Here is a 26,705-nt window from a genome sequence, read left to right as displayed (position 1 = left end):
CTGCGGGGAGAAGACACGCTCAGTGCCGGGCCCTGGCGCACCTGCCGTCAGCCCAACCTTGGGTAGGGGCCGGGAGCAGAACCCAGACGGGGGCACAGCTCCTTCTCAAAGAGCTTACTCTGGAGTAGGGAAAGGAAAGACAAGTAATTAACCATGAAGCCCGCCGACCCGTCCAGGGCCCACCCAAGGGGAGCGCAGGGCAGCAAGCGCACTGGAGTAGAATGGTGCATAAAAACGCAGGCCACCACGCTGCACCCCAGAAGGACCAATAGACCATGTCTACGTTTTCACTTAAAAAGACTTGAACACCCCAAAATTCTAACAGTGATCACTAGAGTTTAAAACCGTGGGCCACTATTTTTTATTTCTTTTGGTGTGTGTGTATTTTTTTTTTTTTAATTTTAGGTTTGAGGACCTTCAACATGTGAAGGTTTGTTACACAGATAAACACGTATCACTGGGGATTGTTGTACACATCACCCAGGTATTAGGCTCAGTAGCTGATAGTTACCTTTTCTGCTCCTCTCCCTCCTCCCCCATTCTCCCTCAAGTAGACCTCAGTGTGTTGTTTCCTTCTTTGTGTTCGTTTAGTTCTTATTATTTAGCTCCCTCTTATAAGTTAGAACACGCGGTATTTGGTTTTCTGTTCCTCTGTTAGTTTGTTAAGGATGGTAGCCTCCAGCTCCAACCATGTTCCCACAGAAGACATGATCCGTTCTTTTTTTATGGCTGCATAGTATTCCATGGTGTATATGTACCACATTTTCTTTATCCAGTCTGTCATTGACTGGCATTTGGGCTGGTTCCATGTCTTTGCTATTGTGAACAGTGCTGCAATGAATATTCAAGTGCACGTGTCTTTATGGTAGAATGCTTTATCTCTCTCTGGATATACACCCAGTAATAGGATTGCTGGGTCAAGTGGTAGTTCTGCTTTTAGCTCTTTGAGGAATCACCAAACTGCTTTCCAAAGTGGCTGAACTAATTTACACTCCCACCAATGGTGTAAGGGTTCCCTTTTCTCCACAACCTCCCCAGGATCTGTTACTTTCTGACTTTTTAATAATAGTCATTATGACTGGTGTGAGATGGTATCTCATTGTGGTTTTGATTTGCATTTCTTTAATGATCAGTGACATGGAACTTTTTTCTCATATGCTTGTTGGCTGCATGTGTGTCTTCTTTTGAGAAGTGTCTGTTCATGTACGTTGCCCACTTTTTAATGGGGTTGTTTTTCTCTTGTAAATTTAAGTTTCTTATAGATGCTGGATGTTAGACCTTTGTCAGATGCATAGCTTGCAAATATTTTCCCCCATTCTATACATTGTCTGTTTACTCCTCTGATAATTCTTTTGCTGTGCAGAAGCTCTTAAGTTTAATTAGATCCCATTTGTCATTTTTTGCTTTTGTTGCAATTGCTTTTGGTGTCTTTTTTTTTTTTTTTTTTTGTGGAGAGCATCTTGAAATCTTTGCCCAATCCTATGTCCAGGATGGTATTGCCTATATTGTCTTCCAGGGCTTTTATAGTTTTGGGTTTTACATTTAACTCTTTAATCTATCTTGAGTTGATTTTTCTCTATGGTGTAACAAGTGCTCCAGTCTTCTGCATATGGCTAGCCAGTTATCTCAGCACCATTTATTGAATAGGAGTCTTTTCCCCATTCTTCTTGTTGTCAGCTTTGTTAAAGATCACATGGTCATAGATGTATGGCCTTATTTCTGGGCTCTCCATTCTGTTTCATTGGTCTATGTGCCTGTTTTTGTAACAGTACCGTGCTGTTTTGGCCACTGTAGCCTTGTGGTATAGTTTGAAGTTTGGTAATGTAATTCCTCCAGCTTTTTTCTTTTTGCTTATGATTACCTTGGCTATCAGGCTTTTTTTGATTCCATGTACATGTTTAAATAACTTTTTCTAGTTCTGTGAAGAATGTCTTTGATAGTTAGCTAGGAATAGCATTGAATCTATAAATTATTTTGGGCAGTGTAGCCATTTTAATGATATTGATTCTTCATATCCATAAGCATTGAATGTTTTTTCATTTGTCTGTGTCTTCTCTGATATTTTTGAGCTGTGTTTTGTAATTCTTACTGTAGAGATCTTTCATCTCCCTGGTTAGCTGTATTCCTATGTATTTTATTTGTGTGTGTGGCAATTGTGAATCAGATTGCCTTTCTTTTTTTTTTGAGACGGAGTTTCGCTCTTGTTACCCAGGCTGGAGTGCAATGGCGCGATCTCGGCTCACGGCAACCTCCGCCTCCTGGGTTCAGGCAATTCTCCTGCCTCAGCCTCCTGAGTAGCTGGGATTACAGGCACGTGCCACCATGCCCAGTTAATTTTTTGTATTTTTAGTAGAGACGGGGTTTCACCATGTTGACCAGGATGGTCTCGATCTCTCGACCTCGTGATCCACCCGCCTCGGCCTCCCAAAGTGCTGGGATTACAGGCTTGAGCCACCGCACCCGGCCAGATTGCCTTTCTGATTTGGCTTTCAGTTTGGTTGTTGGTGGTATACTGGAATGCCAGTGATTTTTCTACATTGATTTTGTGTTCTGCAACTTTGCCGAAGTTGTTTATCAGCTGAAGAAGCTTTTGGGCTGAGACTGTGGATTTCCTAGATATAGAATCATGTTGTCTGCAAACAGAGATAGTTTGACTTCCCCTCTTCCTATCTGGATGCCCTTTATTTCTTTCTCTTACCCGATTGATCTGACCAGGACTTCCAATACGATGTTGACTAGAAATGGTGAGAGAGGGCATCCCTGTCTTGTGGTGGTTTTCAAGGGGAATGCTTCCAGCTTTTGCCCATTCAGTATGATGTTGTTTCTGTGTTTGTCATAGATAAAAACCTTATTATTTTGAGATCTGTTCCTCAATACCTAGTTTGTTGAGAGTTTTTAACATGAAGCGATGTTGAAATTTATTGAAAGCCTTTTTGCATCTATTGAGATAATCATGTGGCTTTGCCTTCAGTTCTGTTTACGTGATGAATCACATTTATTGATTTTTATGTGTTGAATCAACCTTGTATCTCAGGGAGGAAGCCTACTTGATCATAGTGCATTAGCTTTTTGATGTGCTGCTGGATTTGGTGCGCAAGTATTTTGTTAAGGATTTTTGTATCAATGTTCATCAAGGATATTGGTCTGAAGTTTCCCTTTTTTGTTGCGTCTCTGCTAGGTTTTCTTATTGAGATGATGCTGGCCTCATAGAATGAGTTGGGGAGAAGTCCCTCCTCCTCAGTTTTTTGGAATAGTTTTTGTAGGAATGGTACCAGCTCTTCTTTGTACATCTGGTAGAATTCAGCTGTGGATCCATCAGGTCCTGGGCTTTTTTTGGTTGGTAGGCTATTTATGACCAATTCAATTTCGGAGCTCATTATTGGCCTGTTCATAGATCATTATTATTATTATTATTTTTAAAAAGGTAATCAGTTATTTAATTAGATTATTAGGACATTTAAAACACCAATTTGTGAGGATAAATTCCATTTGTCAGGGCAAACACAGATCGCAGGTAGCCCTGGAGCTGAGGAATAGCTTTGATTTTTGGTAAAATTTGTGTGTCCACAGCTTTCTGATCAACCTTGCACTGCTCTGTAATCTCATAGTTCTCTTTTTCTGTGTCGAAGATCTCACCTTCCTGGCGTCTGGGCTTCCGCAGCTGCTGCTTCTAGAAGTAAGCATCAGTAAGATGTTTGGGGATTTTTACATTGCTGATATCAATTTTGGTTGAAGTGGCAATGACAAATTTCTGGTGCGTTCTTCGCAGAGGAACTGAATTGAGGACCAGAGGTCCAGTCACAAGTAACAAGCCACTAGCCAGCTGCTTCAGGAAAACCACCTCTTGCCCCTGTGGCGTCCAGTGAGGATGATCAGAATGGTCCCAGGGGTAATGCTGGCTCGCAGTTTTCTCACGTGCTGACTAAAGGGTTTTTTGCCGTGGCTCAACAGCTGTCGAGGCACATCTTCAGTAGGATAATACCTAGGCATTTTGCGAAGTTTAACCACCCACGTACTGCCATTTTTGTCACCACCAACTGGGTTTGTAACAATTGCAAGAACCTTCTCCTTTTTCTTTTCAACCTTGGATTTAGCCGCTGAGTACTTCCTCTTCTACATGGCCTTTCTGGAATACATGGCAGATCGGGAGTACCTGCCAATTCCTCTGACAAGAACAGGATTGCGGCTGCAATGGGGCTTCCCTTTCTTAGGCTTTTTAGCCTTGAGGTTACCCTTTTTCACCTTGCTACCAGCATCAGCCTTCTTGGCTTCAGGTTTCTTCTCTTTAGTATCCGGCTTCTCAACTTTTTCACTCGCCATCTTGCAAGATGGGAAAGAGAACTAAGGCTCCGGCTTCCAGTCTGTAGATCATTATTTTTTGGTCTTTTTTTTTGTTTGTTTGTTTTGTTTTTTGTATTCCTTGTACTTTTCTAAAGTATTTTTGGCTTTTACCAAGAACATAAATTTCCTTCCTTCTTTCCTTCCTTCCTTCCCTCCTTCCTCTCTCTCTCTCTCTCTCTTTCTTGAGACCAAGTCTTACTGTGTTGCCCAGGCTGGAGTGCAGTGGTACAGTCTTGGCTCACTGAAACCTCTGTCTCCCAGGTTCAAGCAACTCTCCTGCCTCAGCCTCCTGAGTAGCTGAGATTATAGGTGCGCATCACCGCACCCTACTAATTTTTTTTTGTATATTTAGTAGAGATGGGTTTCATCATATTGGCCAGGCTGGTCTTGAATTCCTAACCTCAAATAATCTGCCCAGCCTCCCAAAGTGCTGGGATTATAGGCATGAGTCACTGTGCCTGGCCAAATTACCTTTCTAATCAGGAAAATATGTTATTTTTCTGAAAGTTCATCAAGTATTTAGAGTTGTCATATGTTGAAAGAGATTAAAGAGGAATCAGTGGGAATCAAACACAAGGGGACAAATCCTGAGTGATTCTACTTAGATGAGGTCCCTAGAGTAGTCAGACTTATAGAGACAAAAAGAAGAATGAATGGTGATTACCATGGGCTGTGGGAGGTTGTCCTGTTATGGGTACAGAAGTTCTGTTTTGCAAGACAAAAAGAATTCTGGAGCTGGTTGGTGGTGATGGTTGCACAACAATGTGAATGTGATTAGTGCCACTGAGCTATACAGTTAAAAATGATTAAAATGGCAAATTTTATGTTATGTATATTTTATCACAATAAAAAATATGGTGAATGGGTTTTAAAAAAAGGAATTAGAGGGATGCTCCTCCAGGGAGCCGGAAAGACACGGGCCAGCTGATGGGAAGGACAGTCAGGCTGGGCGACCAGGTGAGCAAGAGCCCAGGTGTGGGCCTGCTGTTCACAGAGACTGTGAGGATAGAAGCTGGCTTTGGATGTACCTGCTTGCTTCCTTTCCTTCCCATTCCTGGGGAAGATTCTGGTCATGGGGACACTTTATAGCAGGCCCCCCTGGACCTGAGCAACAATTGTCTAAAGATCCCTGGGCGGGTATGGTGGCCGACGCCTGTAATCCCAGCACTTTGGGAGGGTGAGGTAGGCAGACCACTTGAGGTAAGGAGTTTGAGACCAGCTTGGCCAACATGGTGAAACCCTGTCCCTACTAAAAATACAAAAATTAGCTAGGAGTGGTGGTGAACACCTGCAATCCCAGCTACTTGGGAGGCTAGGGCAGGACAATCACTTGAACCTGGGAGGCGGAGGTTGCAGTAAGCTGAGATGGTGCTACTGCACTCTAGCCTGGGCAACAGAGTCAGACTCCATTTAAAAAAAAAAAAAAAAAAAGATCCCACAGTGGGAGGAAACCCTAAAGGGTGGGGTTCAGCATATTCAGTGACCACGACTGGCATATTTAGGGCAAAAGGGAACCCATTTCTTTTTCCCTCTTGTTTGTAAACAAGGGGAGAGGCAACAAGGTATCCAAGAAGCCCAGTCTCTGGCCTCGGTTTCTACAGAAAACAGTCTCAGGGACAGGAGCTGTAAGGGGCTCTGATCTCGGGAAGACAGCTTCATTAGGAGATAGTGTCCAGCTGGCTGAGTCAGCTGAACTATGCCAGGATCTCAAGTACTGATAAAGATCTTTTTTTTCTTTTCTTTTTTTTTTTTTTTTGAGACGGAGTTTCACTCTTGTTACCCAGGCTGGAGCGCAATGGTGGGATCTCGGCTCACCGCAACCTCCGCCTCCTGGGCTCAGGCAATTCTCCTGCCTCAGCCTCCTAAGTAGCTGGGATTACAGGCACGTGCCACCATGCCCAGCTAGTTTTTTGTATTTTTAGTAGAGACGGGGTTTCACCATGTTGACCAGGATGGTCTCGATCTCTCGACCTCGTGATCCACCCGCCTCGGCCTCCCAAAGTGCTGGGATTACAGGCTTGAGCCACCACGCCCGGCGAGTACTGATAAAGATCTTATCCACTGGACACTGCACTAGTCCCAGTGCCCCTTCCCACAACAGATATTTCATACAGAAGTAAAGACAAACAGACGTAACACACCAGACTTTGCTAGCAAAGGAATAGGACATCTTTGGGGCTGAATGAAATCTTGGTGGCAACATGATGTGGGAACCCCTGTCCATCCACCACAGATTCCTTATCATTGGATTTTCTTGCCACCTGCAAAACCAGCCACCGCGTGACTCCTTAGACCCTCTGGGAGGAGGTACGTTGGGACGAGAGATGTGAATGATAATCATCTCAAAACCAGTCAAATGGATAGTTATCCAGCTCTCCAAATACTGCATCAATAGCTGCTAATTTTGCAGGTTGTGATGGAAAGAAAAGGTGGTTCTGCTGGCGGAAGAAATGCCGACCAAGCGAAGGTGGCCACAACGAAACTTCTCAGGCCACGTTCCCAATCTAGGGGATTTTTAGGTTGGCAGTCAGTTCTTGCACTTGTGTTTTCTACTATAAGAAGAATCATGCCAGAAGCGGTGGCTCATGCCTGTAATCTCAGCACTTTGGGAGGCCAAGTGGGCAGATCACGAGGTCAGGAGATTGAGACTATCCTGGCTAACACGGTGAAACCCCGTTTCTACTAAAAATACAAAAAATTAGCCAGGCGTGGTGGCACGTGCCTGTAATCCCAGCTACTTGGGAGACTGAGACAGGAGAATCACTTGAACCTGGGAGGTGGAGGTTGCAGTGAGCCAAGATCACGCCACTGCACTTCAGCCTGGGTGACAGAGCGAGACTCCGTGTCAAAAAAAAAAAAAAAAAAAAAAGGATCAAAACTCTGGTTGCATCAAAGAGCTAAGCTCTGTCAAGTGACCACCTTAGAAAACCAGAGGGATCAATGGATGTGATACAGAGAGGAGAAGCTACATCTTTGAGATGGGGACTGAGCACCCTACATGTCTGCATTTGGTGATCTATGCCTAGGGTCCTCCTCTCCCCAGAGCAGGATGTCTTCACCTAACCCCATGGTGGCTACATACCAGTCTGGGCCTGATGCTGACAGCGGTTCCCAGTCCTTCCTGGAGGACAAGTGCATCTGTACTGGCTGACTGCTTCTACACACGTTCCACCATTTTGACAAGGCTGGCTGGAGCATTCACTGATATCTAGGAAAATAAATAATTTTCAAATATCAGGATGTGAGTTCTAGGTCTCAAACAAATAAAAAACTGATGAAGGGTTAAATTCCTTTACATTGTAGAATAACTCCCACTTTCTACCTGACCCCTACTCTTTCCACCGTCTCCACCAGCAAGAGCTGCCAGGGGGTGGATGGGGCTGATATGCAGCCCTATTGCATCTCCATTCATTAGCAGGCCCTGCACCCAGGCACACACTGCCCACCTGGGGCTCTGCATGCAGGAGCTGGCCTATGACCTGGCCATATTCCACCCACAGGCACCATTTTCTAATTTGTGAAGGTGTAGCCAGGCAGAGGTGGGTATCTGTGGGCATCTGCCCACATTGCCTTTCACTCAGGCCCTCCAGCCCAAAAACCGTCTCCTCCATCGGCCAGGACCTGGGAGAAACACTTTTAAACAGGAACGAAATTCAGTGCAGTTATAAAGGGGAGTGGTGACCCACTAGAATGTCCTGGGTTGGGGAAAACAAATTCAAATTCCCACCCAAAAGCCCTCCTGTGCTTGACCAGGTAAGAGGTGTTTTTGACATCTCCTTAATGTTGGTAAAGGGCGATGTTCCTTGTTTATCTACACATTTCTGTGGAAAAGATCTATGTAGAGAGAGATTGTTATCTTAAAAAGTGTGCCTATGTCCCAGCTACTTGGGAGACGGAGGTGGGAGAATCACTTGAACCTGGGAGGCAGAGGTTGCAGTGAGCAGAATTGCACCACTACACTCCAGCCTGGGTGACAGAACAAGACTCCATCTCAAAAACAAAAAAAAACAAACCAAACCAACCAAACAAATACACAAAAAAACCTCAGGCCACATGTGCTTGTTCTGAATTCCCTAAGCCCACTTTTAGTGCATAGAAACAGACCATTTCCAGCAGAGAGAGGTTTGTCAGTTCCCTGACTTGACCACATCATCTTTGGAAAGAAAACTGAAAGACCTCCTTGTTGGCATAAAAGCAGCCTTTCCTGCTGTGTCTATCAAGAGGGAGAAACAAGTGCTTTTTTCCTAATGAGAATGACAGGCTTGTTTTGGGTGGACTGGGAGGGTCTTAGGCTTCCCTTAAGCCTCCTGGAGATTGGGAGGTCATTAGACTGTTACACAGTTTCTGTTTGTTGCAAAAAGACTCAGACCACCTGAATGCTGCTCATCCCTAGAGAAGGAGCCATTTCCGTTTCTCAGTAACCTCAGCCCGGTTGCACTGTCCCTCATACATTCTGTTTGCAGTTGACTGGTTTCCAGGAATGCATCTGAAATGACTGTGCACAAATGCCATAGAGCTTGGGGTTCCTGTTTCTATCCATTGTTCAGCTCCTTCGTTGCTCACCAGCATAGTCTGGAAGTGGGCAGATCACTAGGCTGTGAAGTTGTGGGCAGAGAGCCAGAAAATGTGAACACCAGTATCATGCAGCTTGGCCCACTAGGGCTAGCACCGTGGTCTCTCCTTTGCTGGGTGCTGGAAGAAGGCACTGAGCCTGACCTGTACCTGGACCATGTGGATGCGGGGGTGGGCATCATTGGTGCTGCAGAGACACCCACAGGTGTCCCAGGATTGCGCACTCTGTCTTCCTCCCTGGATCCACCCAGCGCATTCATTTCTAGACAGGCTGCATTCAGACTCTCTCTCTCTCTCTCCCTCCCTCTCTCTCTCTCTCTCTGTCTTTCTTTTTGAGATGGAGTCTTGCCCTGTCGCCAGGCTGGAGTGCAGTGGGGCTATCTCGGCTTTTACGTTGATATACAGTCAGAGGCATCCAGTGGCCTGATCCAGCCTGGCAGCCCCTCTGTGTCCAGATTGAAGTACAGTTGTCATCACACCCACATGTGTCCCAGGCTGTGGCATTCAGTCAAGTGCAAGGCAGATGCTGACAAGCCAAAGCCCAGATGATAATCCTGCTTTCATCTGCTGTTTCGTGAGCACTTACTGTTTTCATGAAACCTAGACAACGATTTTATTGCATGACTGAAATTTTTTCTTTTATTTCTAATGTCTTCCTGGGTTCTGTCAACTTATTTCCAGGTTTTCATTTTTCCAATCACCTCAGTTTTGAGTGTTTTCTCGTTTTTATCCAAACTGTTCTTTCCTTGCTTTTATCTTTTAAACATTTCTTTCAGTTTGTGATAATCTAGATGAGTTTTTATCTGTTTCATGGGCATGTCTTTCCAGCATTTCTTTATTGTCTATAGACATTTTATTCTCTTTTTTCTTAAAATAATTTCTATGGGATTGGTCAAGAGTCCTTTTCATTACTCATAATTAAGTGAAATAAGCTTTCCCATATAGCTTTGCTAACTTCGTGAGTCTGAAATTCTCACTTCTGTTGTTTTTCCAGTGTGAGCAAACACAGGCCGTCACACTTTCTCAGCTCTGCCTCCTTTGCACTTCTGTCTGGATGACCATCTCTTTCATTTGCACCTATTTTCTTTGTTGTGCCCAGTTTGGACTCTCCTTAAATTAAAGTCTCCTTAATATTAAGACTTCGCCCTGGAAAATTTTGGAGGTTCCTATGCGGCAAGCTGTTCCAGCAATTGAAACTTCCTATTGATAAGGGGGACTTAGGGCTGGGTGTGGTGGCTCACGCCTGTAATCCCAGCACTTTGGGAGGTCAAAGTGGATGGATCACCTGAGGTCAGGAGTTCAAGACCAGATTGGCCAACATGGAGAAACTCCATCTCTATTAAAAATACAAAAAATTAGCCAGGCATGGTGATGGGCACCTGTAATCCCAGCTATACAGGAGGCTGAGACAGGAGAATTTCTTGAACCTAGGAGTCAGAGGTTGCAGTGAGCTGGGACTGTGCCACTGCACTCCAGCCTGGGTATGGGTGACAGATTGCAACTCTTGTCAAAAAAAAAAAAAAAAAAAAGAAAGAAAGAAAAAGAAAAGGTGAACTCCATACCTGAGAAAACTGACCCAGAAAGGCAAGCACTGAGACAGATCCTAACCAAATGGCTCGATTTTAAAGAAAAAATATATTTTGGGGGCTGTCAGGCAAAAAGACCAATATAATAGCACGACAACATCAGTTTAAAACAGAAGACACAGAGTGACCTATTTAAAATACTCAAGAAAAGAAAAACATGAGGTAGGTGTTTTATATCCAATGAAACTAACATTCAGTTAAAAAAAAAAAAAAGCTGCACACTTTTTGAAAGTGGTGACACTCAGGGAATCGCTGTCACCACACAGACAGGATGAGGATGGCAGTGACACTCACTGAGACAGAAGAGACGATATCAACCAATTCTTTTTTTTTTTTTTTTTTTGAGGCAGAGTTTCGCTCTTGTTACCCAGGTTGGAGTGCAATGGCGCGATCTCGGCTCACCGCAACCTCCGCCTCCTGGGTTCAGGCAATTCTCCTGCCTCAGCCTCCTGAGTAGCTGGGATTACAGGCACGCGCCACCACGCCCAGCTAGTTTTTTGTATTTATTTTTAGTAGAGATGGGGTTTCACCATGTTGACCAGGATGGTCTCGATCTCTTGACCTCGTGATCCACCCACCTCGGCCTCCCAAAGTGCTGGGATTACAGGCTTGAGCCACCGCGCCCGGCGATATCAACCAATTCTAAGTTATGGGGCTGATTTGGACCCTGATTCAAACCAACTGTTTAAAAAATGTGAGACAATTGGGGGAATTTTTACTCTAATTAGCTATTGATGATATTAAGGAATTTGCTGTGTTAATCACTGGATTTTAGGTACATGAGGTCATTCTACTATTCTCTGTAGTTTTGTGTGTTTGAAACTTTCCATAGTGAGAAAATGTTTTAAGATGTTTAACTTGGCATTATTCATAATTATGAAAACCTTGACACAATACAGGGATCATTCAATAAAGCCTAGAATAGCCCTTCCAAAGAAGTGCTTCCTAATCATGAAACTTATGTTTAGAAAGAAGAGGTAATGGAGAATTGCTCATGTTAATATCTACACAGATGATACTGGATATGTGCAACTTGCGTGTATGTGCTTAGATAAAATACTAGAAGGAAATTCATCTTTGTTCATTCATTTAATCCTTTGGTAAATCAGCCAGTCAGTTCATTACTCAGTAACTATTTATCGAGTGGCAATTATATATTTAAAAGACAGCTCTTTCTACTCAAATCCTTTTTTTAAAAGGTCTCTGGAGAAAGGCCTCATGATACAGAAGGTGAGATGGACTGAAGCTCTGCTCCCTTCTGGCTGCAAAATGCCCTTCCAAACACTCGATCCAGTGCTGCTGGCCCTGCTTTCCACAGCCTCCCTTAACTTTCTTCAGTTAAGTCAAAACTACCCATTCTCCTTTCCCCATATATTTTGGCTCGTTTGTGTATTTCTTGAGCTCTTTTCATGTTGTTTCTTTCCTTTCTGTGAAATGGTGTTGTTTTTGTTTTGTTTTGTTTTTTTAACTTGGGACCACCAAGTCGTAAAGATGTATGTTTTTACCTAACAGTTACACCACAAGTAGACTGTCAAGTTGAGAAGAGTGAATCAATAACTTGTATTTGTTTTAAAAATTAAATTAATCCTTGATAAGAGTTGCTTTTTTTTTTAGGAGCTAGTCCTTGACCACTAGTTTGATGCCATCTCCATTTTGGGTGACCTGTTTCACCAGCAGGCCTGTTACTCTCCATGACTAACTGTGTAAGTGCTTAAAATGGAATAAATTGCTTTTCTACGTTAAAAAAAAAATGCTCTCCTCCTTCTCCATTTGACTTCTCAATGCCCTGCAGGTCTGCCTGAGCCACGTTTCTGTCTCCACCCTCTCCTTGCGGGTCCTCTTACCACTGCCCATGGATTTCAGTACTATCTCGTGCCAATAACTCCCAAGCGGGTATCTCCAACCCTTCTGCTGCCTTGGGCTCCAGATGAGGTCTACCCACCTGGGGTGGAATGAATGGATCTCCACTAGGATGTCACACAGCCACTTTTTTTTTTTTTTTTTTTTTTTTTGAGACGGAGTTTCGCTCTTGTTACCCAGGCTGGAGTGCAATGGCGCGATCTCGGCTCACCGCAACCTCCGCCTCCTGGGTTCAGGCAATTCTCCGGCCTCAGCCTCCTAAGTAGCTGGGATTATAGGCACGCGCCACCATGCCCAGCTAATTTTTTGTATTTTTAGTAGAGACGGGGTTTCACCATGTTGACCAGGATGGTCTCGATCTCTCGACCTTGTGATCCACCCGCCTCGGCCTCCCAAAGTGCTGGGATTACAGGCTTGAGCCACCGCGCCCGGCGTCGCACAGCCACTTTAACTTAATATGTCCAAAATGGAATTCTGATCAATGACCCACACACTAGCTGCTTAAAAACAAACCACACCCATCGCTCAGTCTTCATTATGACACCCTGCATGCCGTCATCTAAGTCTGAGTCTGAAGCCTTGATTTCTCCTCCTGGCTCACAGCCCACATGAGATGCAGCAAATTCCATCAGTTCCGTCTCTAAAAAGACTTAGGATCTCCAGTGGCACAGTCTCTCCCCTGGAATTCTGCAATAGCCACCTATGTGTTTTCCAAGCTTCTATTCTTGCCATCTCCAATGCGTTCTCTATGCAGCAGCGACACTTGTCTTAACCCTGTTTATTGTGCTTAGACCAAAAATCCCACCACCCGCAGGGCCCGTGACTGCAATACCTGGCCTGTGAGTCTCTCCACCTCGCCTGGCTCACTCTCAGCTCATATAATCTCCAGCAACAAGGTTCTATAATTTTGTTTTTCATTTCCTCAAACGTGCCAAATGCTTCGCTTCCTTGGAGTCTTTGTTCATGTTCCTTCCTTTTCTTTTTTCTTTCTTTTTTTCTTTCAAGACAGGGTCTCACTCTGTCACCCAAGCTGGAGTGCAGTGACATGATCTCAACTCACTGCAACCTCCACCTCCCGGGTTCAAGTAATTCTCCAGCCCAAGCCTCCTGAGTAACAGGGATTATAGGCACGTGCTACCATGCCTGGTTAATTTTTGTACTTTTCGTAGAGATGGGCTTTTGCCAAGTTGGCCAGGCTGGTCTCAAACTCCTGACCTCAAGTGGTCCAATCACCTTCTCCTTCCTTTTCTTTCTTTCTTTCTTTCTTTTTTTTTTTTTTTTTTGAGACAGTGTTTTGTTCTTATCTCTTGTCACCCAGGCCGGAGTGCAATGGCGCGATCTCGGCTCACTGCAACCTCCGACTCCAAGGTTCAAGCTATTCTCCTGCTTCAGCCTCCTGAGTAGCTGGGATTACAGTCACTCGCCATCATGTCCGGTTAGCTTTTTGCATTGTTAGTAGAGATGGGGTTTCACCATGTTGCCCAGGCTGGTCTTGAATTCCTGGCCTCAAGTAATCCAGCCGACTTGGCCTCCTAAAGTGCTGGGATTACAGGTATGAACCACCACACCCAGCCCCTCCTTCCTTTTCTTAAAACAGTGTCTGCCCTAGGCTGCCCAACTACCTGCTCTTTGCCTATCTAGATCCCGTTCCTCCTTTCATCTCACTGTCATTGTCCTCTGCTCAGAAGTCCTCAACTACTCCATGCCCCATGCTGTTTACTGTCCCTTGTTGGGTTCTGTGTGGCCCTCACCACAGATGTCACCTTGCTTCCCTTGATGTGTGGCTGCCTGCTTTGCTTTGCCTCCCTGCTTAGCCTGTGTGCCACAGAGGCTGGGGCCGTGTCTGTGAGACTCGGGCTTGAGTCCCTAGCATCTGGCACAAGGCTTTGTGCATGGCTGGTGCTCAGTAAAAATTGGCTTAATAAAAGAATGAAGGTTAAAAATAAAGGATGGGGACGGCTGACAAAAGATTCATTTTCACCGGCATGATGATAAGTGACAACGGTATTTATATCTCTCAAATTTGTTTCTTTGGTTACGCACATTGTCAAAAGCACAAGAGCTTCGGCTATGGCTCCTAATTCAGAAAGTTTTTACATCTTAAAAACATGGCTTCAGAGAAAGAAGGAGCGGGGAAAAAAGGAAAATAATGGAGAAATGGAGAAAGACAAGTGGCTGCTTTCCACTCTGGAGTTCTGGACCCCACCTCTGCCTGCTGTTTTTTTTTTTTTTCCACCCGAGACAGAGTCTCGCTGTGTCGCCCAGGCTAGAGTGCAGTGGCGTGATCTCTGTTCACTGCAAATTCCACCTCCTGGGTTCAAGCCATTCTTTCTGTCTCAACCTCCTGGGTAGCTGGGATTAGAAGCCCCTGCCACCACACCTGGCTAATTTTTGTATTGTTAATAGTGGCGAGGTTTCCCCACGTTGGCCAGGCTGGTCTTGAACTCCTGACCTCAAGTGATCTGCCTCCTGAAGTGCTGGGCTTACGGGCATGAGCCACTGCGCCTGCCCTGCCTGCTTTTTTTTAATGGAGTACTTATGTGTAACTTCCTTCCCTGCCAAGTTGGGTTCATCACCCTCTTTCCAAGCAGCTGACTGGGGTTGGAGTGTGGGACAATTACGGCAGTACTGCCAAGTTTGTCGCTGGCACTGATATTTTGGGTCTTGAAATGAATTCTCTGTAATTAAGAAGATTATGTCCCCCCTGTGGTCATAACATATGGTGACCACATGACTGGCGGTTTGGAACATGCAGTGGGTGTGCTCAGTGGTTGTTGGTAAGTTTCTAGGGTCGGTCTCTAGACTGTTGAGTTCCAGCCTGTGTCCCGTCCACACCCTTAATGCTGTCACAATCGGTTATCAGACAGCAGTCAGGAACACTATTTCTCCCTCCTGACAGGTTTGGCTGGCACTGCTTTGAGGCTCTTGCTGGAGACAACATCCATGAATCACATCAGTTCCTGCTGTGAACAGAAGTGTCAATGCAGGCAGTCTACACACTTAGGAGGGGCCATGGCCAGCAGCTGCTGGAGCAGCTTGGTTATAACGCATGAGTGTTTTTGTTCAATCACCACCATGGGGTCAATACCCAGGCCCCAATTACGCTTAAAGAGAAGAAAAATCTCCATCTAAGATCTCATCGGGACTGGCCATCACTTTGTTCCCCGAGTCAGTCCTTCCCAAGGTTTAGATGGCACATGCAGCCCAAGTAGACATCCCCAGGGGCGCCGCACCATGCAGCCCTTCAGTGTGGCGATCAGAAAAAAAGGAAAAAGGGCCAGGAAGAAGGCTGCGGGGAGAGGAGAGACAAAGAACACCAGGTTCATCTGGAATGAGCCGTCAAGTCCAAGGGCAAGCCTCAGGAGCATACCACGTTGGACCACAAGAAAGGTCCGTAAACTTGCTGGTTGCCTGGCAGGTGGGAACGTCTGCTCCACACCGTAGTCCTCCAGGCAAAGTCTGCCCAGCAGGGTTGAGGGCTCTGATCTTTGTCAGAGTAGGTTTGGTCTTCCTAAAACATCAGGGCAAGTAGCAGTGAGCATAACGGGCGTCTTCCCTGGATAGAGATGACACACGCACAGTCTACTGTCCTGCCTGTGGCTGGCAGTCATTCTGACTGGTTTGGGCCCAAAATGCATTAGCACTTCAAAGTTTTCAATATATTTTTTTGCTTCTGGCAATACCAAGAATGAATCAAGTGGTGCTTCTCAAAATTTAGTTAACAGCAGTATTACTTAGGGAACGTATTAAAAATGCAGATGTTTCAGGTCTCATCTATAAAGACTTCAGAATCTGCCTTTTATGAGCTTCCTGGGTGACTCTGGAGCACCCGAATGTTTGACCTCACAGCATGAGTCATGATGCGGCAGGACCCTCTTTTCCATTAAGGGGTCCTGCCGAAGTGAGGCAGGTGCAAATCATGACTAAAGCACCCAAGGTCAAGAAGGAAGCTGACGGGCACCCGCAGGATCCTCTAGGAAGGCATCCTGGGCCAGCCGCTAGGATGGAGATGGACTGTGGGGAGTGCTTTCGGTCTCCACCTTTGTCAACCAACTATGTGTTCCTTTGTTGGAGCCACTTCTTAAGACGATGTTCCTGGGCCTCCAGTGTTTTCTATCTATCTGCCTAAAAAGGCATTCTTTCTGCTGTCTTCCCCGATGAACTCATCTATTCGTTTTAATCACATGATGCACAACGTAGATGTATGTTGCTGTCGAGAACAGAATATTTGGATCATATCTGAGCAAGCAAGAAAAAACGGCACACACACAAGTAAGGTGTGTTTTTGCCTGCAGCACCGCTGGGGGGCGCGTGGGCTGGTGCCGCCCTTCTGCAGAGCAGCAGGCAGTGCTCAGTTCAAAGCCTGAAGCCAATAGGCCCCCTCCAGCCACGGATACACAGCCCAGAGATAACGTCGGGGGATGAGAAGGCCTTGTCAGCATTGTTTGTGGTGGCCAGGAGTTGACTGCAATCGGGTGTCCGTGGCAGGGAGTGGACCGATCAGATGTGGGAGTGCACCCTGGAGGGGACAAGGCGTGGCAATGCAGATGGTTCCTGAAAGTCCCGAGCAGACCGAGAAGGAAACCAACCAGGGTCTGTAACTCAATCTGTAAGTTAAAAATACTGACACCCAAAGCAATAAAAATGAAATATGTATGCGTACCCACCTTCCCTGACATGGCTTATCACCCAGGAGGTGCTTAACCTGGCTTGAGATCTTTCAGTCAAGTAGGTAAATACCAGACATTGGCATTTCCCTGGTTTTGTTTGTATGTTACATGACTTGTACTTGCTGGTTGGTTTCCAGATAGGTCTGAGAGCTGGTCATCAACCTTTGAATCATCATCACTCTTTCAAGGGGACAGGAAACAGAGGCCTAAATTGTAAATGTGGTTCTGGTTGCCTTGAGCTTCTCATGGCAATCCATACTCATCTTTAAGGATGGCATATTTTCTGGAGTCCCTCTATGTTTTCAAGTAATTTAAGCATCTGAAGTCCTCTCTTGGCCAGGCACGGTGGCTCACACCTGTAACCCCAGCACTTTGGGAGGCAGAGGCAGGCAGATCACCTGAGGCCATGAGTTCGAGACCAGCCTGGCCAACATGGCGAAACCCTGTTTCTACTAAAAATACAAAAGCTAGCCGAACATGGTGGCAGGCACCTGTAGTCCCAGCTACTCAGGAGGCTGAGGCAGGAGAATTGCTGGAACCCGGGAGGCAGAGGTTGCAGTGAGCCAAGGTTGTGCTACTATACTCCAGCCTGGATGACAGAGTGAGACTCTGTTTCAAACAAAAACGAAAACAAAATCCTCTCTCTGCTCTTTGCAACCTTCTTGTTTACATAATGTCTGTGTTTCTCCTTCAACTCTTTGGCTAGAATCACGGACATTCTGCCTCAGCAGATGTCCCATGAACCTTGCTCTGAAAATGACTGGTGACTGGTAGCCAGGATTTTTTTTCCATGGGTTTTTGAAAAGCCAACAGATTATTTGTGCCAAGGCTGATTTTCCTCTATATCAAAAAAGTGCTCTTTTTAAACCCAGTACAGAGAGAAGCCTTTCCATGCCTCCCCCACACAGTGGACTCTCCCGAGCCTGTTGATACCAAGTCCCAATGCAGATGGAAAGACACCTGTTGGTATCCTCAGCCCCAGAGGATACCAACAGCCTTACAGACAGACTGCAGGCCCTGAACGGAGCAGCCACAGGAGCGTGGTCCCTTTCCCCAACCCAAGGCAGCTTCTCGTCCTCACACTGCTAAGAACCAGTCACCGGTGCCCGGAACAGAGTGGTGTGAAGGAGCACAGACTCTGGGGTCAGAGTGTCCAGGTGTGAAGCATCTTAACTGTGCCCCCCAGCTCCCAGCTGTGTAACCTCGAGCAAGTTCTTTAATCTCTGTGTACCTCAATTTCCCCATATGCAAAATGGGACTAAATTATTGTGAAGGTTTAGTGAGCTCATGAAGTTAGAGACCAGCCCCAGCATGGCATAGAGGTGAGTGATCAGGCACTTTGGCTGCTGTTCCAGGTTTGAGGAATGATTAAAGAACCAAGCAGAAACTGTTCCAAGCAATGACGTTCTGTTCAGCAAGCCCTTGCTACGCTGTGATGGGTCCAGCGCAGTGGGATGGGAAGGAGGGACGATACCTCTACAGTGGGGCTGCTCCCCTGTCCAGGTGCCATTGGGAAGACACACCACGCTGCTGGGCCCAACCAGCCGGAACCCAGGGTTGCAGGTAAAATGGACTTCGTGATCCACTAAGTACTTGCTTCCAAACTTTCTGCCATCCGCAGGGGTGTTCAGAGCCGGGCAGGAAACTGTAAGGAGAGATGGAAGGATTATGAGCTCCTCATCCTGGACCACAGCCCTTAGGCATCACCGAGTTACAGGACTTCCCATCTGTAGTGCCCTCTGTTGCATGCCTGCTGCAGGCTGTGCACTGTGCTGGTCATCCGCGTGCTGTGTCTCATCGCGTCCTCAAAGCTTTCTTGGGGATGGATGGGTGGTACGATGCCTGCCCAGCAAAAGGTGACAAGACTGGGGCTCAGAGACACTTAGTGCTGTGTGCAGGGCCTCAAAGCATGGAAGGGCCCAGCCTGCAAGGATCCACCGTCACTGCCACATACCCAAGCTCACTGGGTTTCTTTAGGTCTTCTGAACAGGCCGGGCTCAGCCCCGCTCCGGGCCTGGGATTTTGCTCTTCTCTCTGCCTGGAATGCTCTTTCCTCAGAGCTTCCACAACTGGCTCCTTCTCATTCCTCAGGTTTCCACTCATATACCACCACCTCCCCACGTGTTTCCTGGCCACTGCACCTAGCCCAGACCTCCCCAGGCACGCTCTACCCCAGGCGCTCACTCTGCTCTTTTCTCAGCATTTGTAACCTTTGGAATTTTCTTACTGACTTGTTTCTTTCCGGATGCGTTGTGAGTCCTCTCAGAATGCATCTGGCCAATGTTCCTGTGTATCCCCAGCACCAGCCCACTGCCTGGCACAGAGTGAATGCTTGATAAATCATTCTTGAACAAATGAATGAATGAAACCTTATTTATTGTGTCTTTACGATGTGCCAGGACCTATATTAGGCACTTGGGCTATATCCATCAACAAAACAGACAAAACTCAAACCTCAGGAAGCCCACCTTCTAGCAGGGGAGATAATAAGCCATGGCAGAGTGGGGGCCATGTAGAAGATGAAAGCAGGGAATAGTGCTGGAGACGCCAGAGAGGGGGCACCATTTTGAATGCAGTGGTCAGGGCAGGACTCACCAGAATGAGGTGAAGGTGAAGGCATAGCCAGGTAGATGCCTGGGGAGGGCAGAGGGACAGCTGGCGCAAACATCCTGAGGTGGGGGTGTGCCTGGCAGGTCTGAGGAATGTCAAGGGGGCAACAGGGCTGGAGCAGAGGGGACAAGTTGGAAAGTAGTTAGAGATGAGGCAGACAGGCAACAGGAGCAAGAGGGTGCAGAGTTACATGGGGCATTGGAAAAAAAAAAAAAGAGGCCATGCAATTGTTCTCTGTGTGAGATAGGGCCGCTGGAGGTTTGAGCCCAGGCATGAAGCAGCCTGACTCCCAGCATCACTCCTGCTGTGATTTGATCGTGAAGTGCCCACACAAGAGGAAGGAGAAGGAAGCTCAGGCCAGGGTAGTAGCTGGACGGGAGAGGCCCGGTTCCAAACCTGGCTGCTCTGTGATTTCCTGAAGGGCTGACATGGTTGGAGAGAGATGGGGCGAAGCTAGCCTGTCCCTCTTTTTGCAACAGAGCATCATGCGTGGGCGATGAGTGGATGCCCAAAGTTGGGATGGCTTGGATTTGGACTCAGTTTAGATGGAAACTCAGAGCCACTTCTAAAATGCCCTTTAGGTAAATTCCGAGTGTCATTTGCCGTGTTAGTATTTTAAACAGATGAAAACAGAACTGTTGTTTCAGCCGTGAAGGTCAAAGCAAGTGACAGAGTCACTCAGCATCCCCGATGAGGATGAGGATGCACTGATCAAGGCTGCCCTGAACCTGAGGCCAATAAGGAGCGTGAGGGGCCTCCTCCCGGTCCAGGAGGACAACTGGCCGGACACTGTAGCTCTGCCCAAAATCCCACGCGGGCTGGACACAACCTGAGGTCCTTCGAGGAGCGTCCATGGCAGTCTGAGCTGGGAGGAGGGAGGTGCCGGACTCTCCAAGGGTGTTTAGTGGCCTTTGGTGATTGGGGAATATCTGCCCATTGCTGCATCTCCTTCCTTGAGTAAAGCGCCAAGTTGGGCCCCAGTGGTAATAACCTTGTGAGAAGGAAGTGAGTGAGAGCTCACACCCCAGGACTCAGCTGCTCCCAGGGTGCTGCCTCCATCTCTGAAATAAATTCCTTTAGAGTTCTTTTTAAAACCTAGTACTTTATTGTGTTATAAGGGTTTAAAATGCATTGAGAAAAAATAGTAGGGTCTCTTTGGGGATGAAAAATCTTTAAAAACCTCAACAAAGGAAAACTGCCTGCAACTCACAAATACACCATACCTGAATAGATTGAACCGCATCTGGCATGTAGTAGGTGCTCAACAAATGTGAATGGAGTGGATAAATGGATACAAATTAATTAAAAAATCAATTTGTAGTCACATCCCAAATGGGAGCTGAAGGCCCTTCTCCAGTGACAGGAGGAGAACACTTCCTTTGGTTGATCTGCTCCGAGGAACACATCCTGTGGTGTGTGCAGAGCCATAGTGAAGCTCCCTGCACCTCTGGGGGAAAGTTTGCATGTAAGCAGTTAAGCAGTTAAGCAGTCTCAGCAATGTGGGGCCACGAATCCACTGAGGCTGCTCTGGATGAGCCCTGAAGCTGATCGGTTGTGATGGTGCACCCAGGAAAGAAAGACCAGAAAAACAGGAGGGAGATACTTCATATGGAAGCCAGAAAGGAAGACCAAGAATTCTCCAGAACTGGAAATTATTTTTCCCGACTCCCAACAAATTCCCTAAGAAAAAAAAAGCAAGAGGCGGGGCACCGGTCTGTCATCTCAGCACTTTGGGAAGCTGAGGCTGCAGGATCACTTGAGCCTGGGAATTCAAGTTCAAGACCAGCTTGGGCAACATAGTGAGGCCCCATCTTTACAAAAGTTTTTTTAAATCAGGCAGGTGTGGTGGTGTGCACCTGTAGTCTTAGCTACTTAGGAGGCTGAGGTGAGAGGATCGCTTGAGCCTGGGAGGCTGTGGTGAACTAGGATCATCCACTGCATTCCAGCCTGGGTGACAGAGTGAGACCTTGCCTCTCTTTAAAAAAGCAGTAAGATGATTTTTCCACTATGTGCCATCTGATCTGGGCAAGTGTCTGGTCTTCCTCCAAGAGCAGGCCCAACCCCCACGCCTCCCTGAAAGGAATCCTGACAGCTGCCTGTCCTCTGCAGGGCTGTCAAAGGATCAGCCTCTGTGCACATAAAGTACCCAGCACCGTTTCCCCCACGGACTTAGAGACACAATACATGATGGCAATTTTTTAAAAAGAGAATTTGCCACTTTTAAAAATACTGTACATTTCAGAGATGAAAGCCCCTGAATCTTGGAAAGGAGGATGAATAATGTAATAATAGCTGCCTTTCCATCTGTCTAGTGGGCAGGGGCCTCTCACATGGACAGGGGAATTGTATAACATTCCCTGTGGGCTCCACTGAAACTCCCAGGGACTGTGGGCAGCTCTGACCCCACGAAAACAAGGAAGGTTTTGTGGAGTCAAGCCTTTAACAGGAAAAAAAAAAATCACTAGATCAGGGACCTCTGACTGCTAACTCACTTGTCTTGGCCTCAGTTTCCCCATCTGGAGCAGGAAGGAATGACACCCTGCCTGCCCCGTGGAGTTTGGGTGTGTGGAGCCCCAGGGAGGGCTGGGGCCTCACAGTGCCTTGGAAAGTGTGAGGCTTGGCTGATGGTTATTTCTGCAGCTGTGGAGCCAAGGAAAACAGGAATGGACTCAGTGCTGTTGAGAATTGGATTGGCCACCATCACCTCTGAGAAGGTAGGAAATCCAACGCCTTCCCCAGGAAACTTCAACTCACTCAACAAAGACAGCCCTTGATGAATGTGTCTGCAGTGAGTAAATGATGTCAGATATTCCACAGGCTCCTGACTCTGAATGAACATGATGACTGTCCCCTGCCCCCAGCCCTCTGAGAAGAGACCAGAGGAAAACCAGCCGCCCATCTCAGTGCCTTGGCAGTGTGAAAGCTGTTACAGGACAAGCAGGAAAAAGTGCCCCTGTATCTGTCAGGGTCCTGCCCTCAGGGGAGGAAGTCTGGGGTGCCCGCTGTAGCCCCACCAGACAAGTGGAGCTTGTCCTCAGTGGCCCTTCTCTCCCAACCGCCCTGGTACTAACAGGGACTCCCTGGAGGATGCACTTTCACGCCTGAAGAACTGGAGCCCACCCAGTTCACGGACTGGAACTAGTGTATCGCACTGGTGTGGGCTGGGCGTGTGTGTGTGTGCATGGATACGCTCAAAGTGTGGTGGAACTCTGTGCTTTCCAGTCAACTCTGCTATGAACTTAAAACTGCTTTAACAAACTGAATTAAACTAAAATAAAAAATGAAAACAAAACCAAAACTGGATCCAACTTGTGGACGGGGAAGGAAAAAGCAGTATGTGATCTAGAAGTGGCGCCTTGGGACCGTCCGGTCAATATGAAGATATGATAGAATGAGAAGGCTTAAGAGAAAACGCGGTGACATTCAGACGGAGGGAGAAGAAAGAGGGCAGCTGCCTTTCTAATGCACTCACCGCACCCCCACTGCCACCAACCAGGGTTAAAAATGGGCTGCAGATGGAAGATGGAAGGTGAGCGGGGATGGGTGAGGCATGGCACAGGGGCTTCCCACTGGGAGCATCTAGGGACAAGTGCTTGAGTCTGCCCTGCCACCCCCTCAGTGCTGACGTGGGGACCCACCTGGAGGGGCATCTGGGGCCAGCCTGCTCACAGAGTTCTGCAGCGCGGCCAGCCGGCTCTTCATGTGGCGGATGCCCTCGGCGAAGCGTGTCTCCTGGCCCTTCAGCAGCTGCTGCAGCTGGCGGATGGCCGAGATGAGCTGCTGTTTGTTGAGGCAGTTCTGCGGAGAGAAGACATCAGCACCACCACCACCCATTGAGACTGGGTCAGTACCAAATGCTCATCTGAGCTTCTGAAACCATCCAAGCTACAGGGTCCAAACTGCATTTGAGGCTCACTAAATGCAACGTGAAAGTGACCTGCATCTGGACAGACCCAAGCACATGTATGGTAGCCCCAGTTCACCCCTTGACAAAAACAAAATGCAGTCAGGACAGATGACTCTAAATGACAGGGTAGATGAATAGTTATTTGAACCCAAAGAGCCTTGTAATCACTACGCTGCCACTCCAGCAGAGACTCTAATTCTTCACTCTAAGTGAACTCTCTGAAACCCAGGCTTTGGCAAACATTTTCTTTCTGTTACTCTTAGACATTTTTAAAAGTGAAGAGCCAATAATACAAGTAAAGCAGGCAAAACAGGAATGCCCAATGGTTCCTATACTTTAAAAACATATAACAGGGAAAATAAGAAAAAAACTAACTAGAGTTGAAGAGGCATTCTATAAAAGTCAATGTTCCATTCTGATGATTTTTTTAAGCCATAAAAAGACAGAAAATGGAGTATCATGGTTATCATGATAAAGATTGCCTAACTTAAAGCAGCACCCAGCATCATACTTCTTGTTTGCTTGTTTAAACAACAGAAACTTATTTCTGGAAGTTAGAAGTCCAAGATCAAGGCAGCGGCAGTGTTAGTTTCTAGTGAGGTCTCCCCTGGATGGCAGATGGCCACTCTCCCGAGGTGCCAGCATTCTACTTAATGCTAAAAATCTCAAGGTTTCCTGGCTGGGTTGTGCGACGGCTCATGCCTGTAATCCCAGCACTTTGGGTGGTCAAGGTGGGTGGATTGCTTGAACCCAGGAGTTCGAGACCAACCTGTGCAATATGGTGAGACCTCATCTTTACAAAAAATTTAACGATTTGGCTTGATGCAGTGGTTCACGCCTATAATCCTAGCACTTTGGAAGGCTGAGGGGAATGGATCATGTGAGGTCAGAAGTTCAAAATCCAGCCTGGCCAACATGGTGAAACCCAGGCTCTACTAAAAATATATTTTAGATTAGCCAGGCCTGGTGACAGATGCCTGTGATCCCAGCTACTCGGGAGGCTGAGGCAGGAGAATTCTTGAATCTGGGAGGCAGGGATTGCAGTGAGCTGAGATTGCACCGTTACACTCCAGCCTGGGCAACAGAGTGAGATTCTGTCTCAAAAATAAATAAAATAAAATAAAATAAAATAATTAAAAACAAAAAAATTAGCCGAGCCCAGTGGTACATGCCTGTAGTGCCAGCTACTTGGAAGGCTGAGGTGGGAGGATTGCGTGAGCCTGGGAGGGAGGTTGCAGTGAGCTGTAATCACAACACTGCACTCCAGCCTGGAGAACAGTGAGACCCTATCTCAAAACAACAACAACATCAAAACCAAACTAGATATTTCCAACCTCAGTTGCCTTTAAGAACCAGGACAGGGCCGGGCGTGGCGGCTCACACCTGTAAACCTAGCACTTTGGGAGGCTGAGGCGGTTGGATAACAAGATCAAGAGATCGAGACCAACCTGACCAACATGGTGAAACCCTGTCTCTACTAAAAATACAAAAAATTAGCTGGGCGTGGTGGCGCATGCCTGCAGTCCAAGCTACTTCGGAGGCTGAGGCAGGAGGATCACTTGAACCCTGGAAGTGGAGTTTGCAGTGAGCCGAGATCACACCACTGTACTCCAGCCTGGTGGCAGAGTGAGACTCCGTCTCAAAAAAAAAAAAGAAGCAGGACAGGCTGGGTGCAGTGGCTCACACGTGCAATCCTAGCACTTTCGGGATTACTTGCATCCAGGAGTTTGAGAACAACCTGGGCAGCAGATTGAGTCCCCGTCTCTGCAAAAAATAAAAAATGAGTCAGGCATGGTGGCGCATCCCTGTAGGTGGGAAGACCACTTGACCTAGGAGGTCGAGGCTGCAGTGAGTCATGATTCTACCGCTGCTCTCAGCTTTGGTGACAGCACGAGACCCTGCCTCAACAAAAATTAATTACCTAATGGAGAAAAAGAGCCAGGACATGAAAAATAGTCAAGAAGGGGTGAATCAAGTGGGGAGCGATGCGACCTCGGCCTTGTGGAGCAACGGCCTCTACTAAGGCCATTCCCAGTCGCTGGAGGCTGCATGTTATCACAGCACAGCCTGGGCACTGCCACCTGCACAGGAGACGAGAGATACATCAGTACAATGAGGATGGTTATCTTTAGAGATACGCTTATGGACTATGTTTTCATTTCATTTCATTTTTTTTTAGACGGAGTCTCACGCTGTCACCCAGGCTGGAGTGCAATGGCACAATCTTGGCTCACTGCAACCTCCACTTCCAGGGTTCAAGCTACTTTTGTGCCTCCACCTCCCTAGTAGCTGGGATTATAGGTACCTGCCACCATGCCCCGCTAATCTTTGTATTTTTAGTAGAGATGGGTTTTTGCCATGTTGGCCAGGCTCGTCTTGAACTCCTGACCTCAAGTGATCTGCCCATCTCGACCTCCCAAAGTCCTGGGATTGCAGGTGTGAGCCACTGCCCTTGGCCCTAATTTCATTTTTTATACTTAATTTTTTTTTCCTACTGAGTATTGGTTTTACAGTTTTTAAAAAGTGTCTAAAAGACGGTGGGGCAGTAAAGTGGCGGGGAGGCATGTGGCCCCCACAGCCTGCACGGCTTCCAGCTCACCAGCGAAGCACCACCACCTCGGTGGGACAGGAGCCACTGTCACTATCCCGGGGAGGCTGCCAGGCCTCTGCCCATGGAGAGTTCACCAAGTGGATGACTCACTGGCCAGATTGAATGGAGGCTTTTGACAAAGTTGAATCCCCAGTTGCCCCTGGAACTCGTTCATCCACGGGGGCTTCTGGACCTCCACCATACCCAGAGCCTGACGAGGTACAGCCCCAAACGCAATTGCTCGGAAGAGAAGTTTGGTTTGTTTCCCTTCCTCCTCCGCCCTTGTGGCTCCTCCCATGCAGGTCCTGGGGCACTCGGGGGTGACCTCCTGCAATCCCCTACCTGCCCAGCACCTCGAGGCCCTCCCGCCCAAACCTGATTTCCCACACTCACGTCCCCTTCCTTAACAAAGGGTGGGGGCGCTCTGCTTTTATGGTTGACTTCATGGTTTATATGTCAATTACATTTGTATACTTCGGTCCACAAAGAGCTTCTTCGCTGTAGCAAAAAATAGCTACTGGCTGGCAGCAACCCTGTGGAGGAGTGGGGCTTGTCTCCATTTCATAGAG

General features: G+C 47.1%; 1 protein-coding gene and 1 pseudogene across 1 annotated transcript in view; both read right to left on the bottom strand.

Moving 5' to 3' along the window:
* Window positions 1-26,705, bottom strand: part of FBLN7 (fibulin 7) — a 51,165-nt gene that overhangs the window by 6,586 nt on the left and 17,874 nt on the right. Inside the window, exons 2-4 of the mRNA XM_039463525.2 lie at window positions 23,278-23,437; window positions 18,504-18,674; window positions 7,424-7,549 (exon numbers count right to left, since the gene is read on the bottom strand). Coding sequence (XP_039319459.1) covers window positions 7,424-7,549; window positions 18,504-18,674; window positions 23,278-23,437 — 457 coding nt within the window. The remainder of the gene's footprint in view (window positions 1-7,423; window positions 7,550-18,503; window positions 18,675-23,277; window positions 23,438-26,705) is intronic.
* LOC141584095 (large ribosomal subunit protein eL6 pseudogene) lies at window positions 12-6,043 on the bottom strand (annotated as a pseudogene).

The sequence above is a fragment of the Saimiri boliviensis genome, chromosome 1, assembly GCF_048565385.1.
Source record: "Saimiri boliviensis isolate mSaiBol1 chromosome 1, mSaiBol1.pri, whole genome shotgun sequence".
Classification (NCBI taxonomy): Eukaryota; Metazoa; Chordata; class Mammalia; order Primates; family Cebidae; genus Saimiri; species Saimiri boliviensis.
This window is presented reverse-complemented; position numbering and strand designations above follow the sequence as displayed.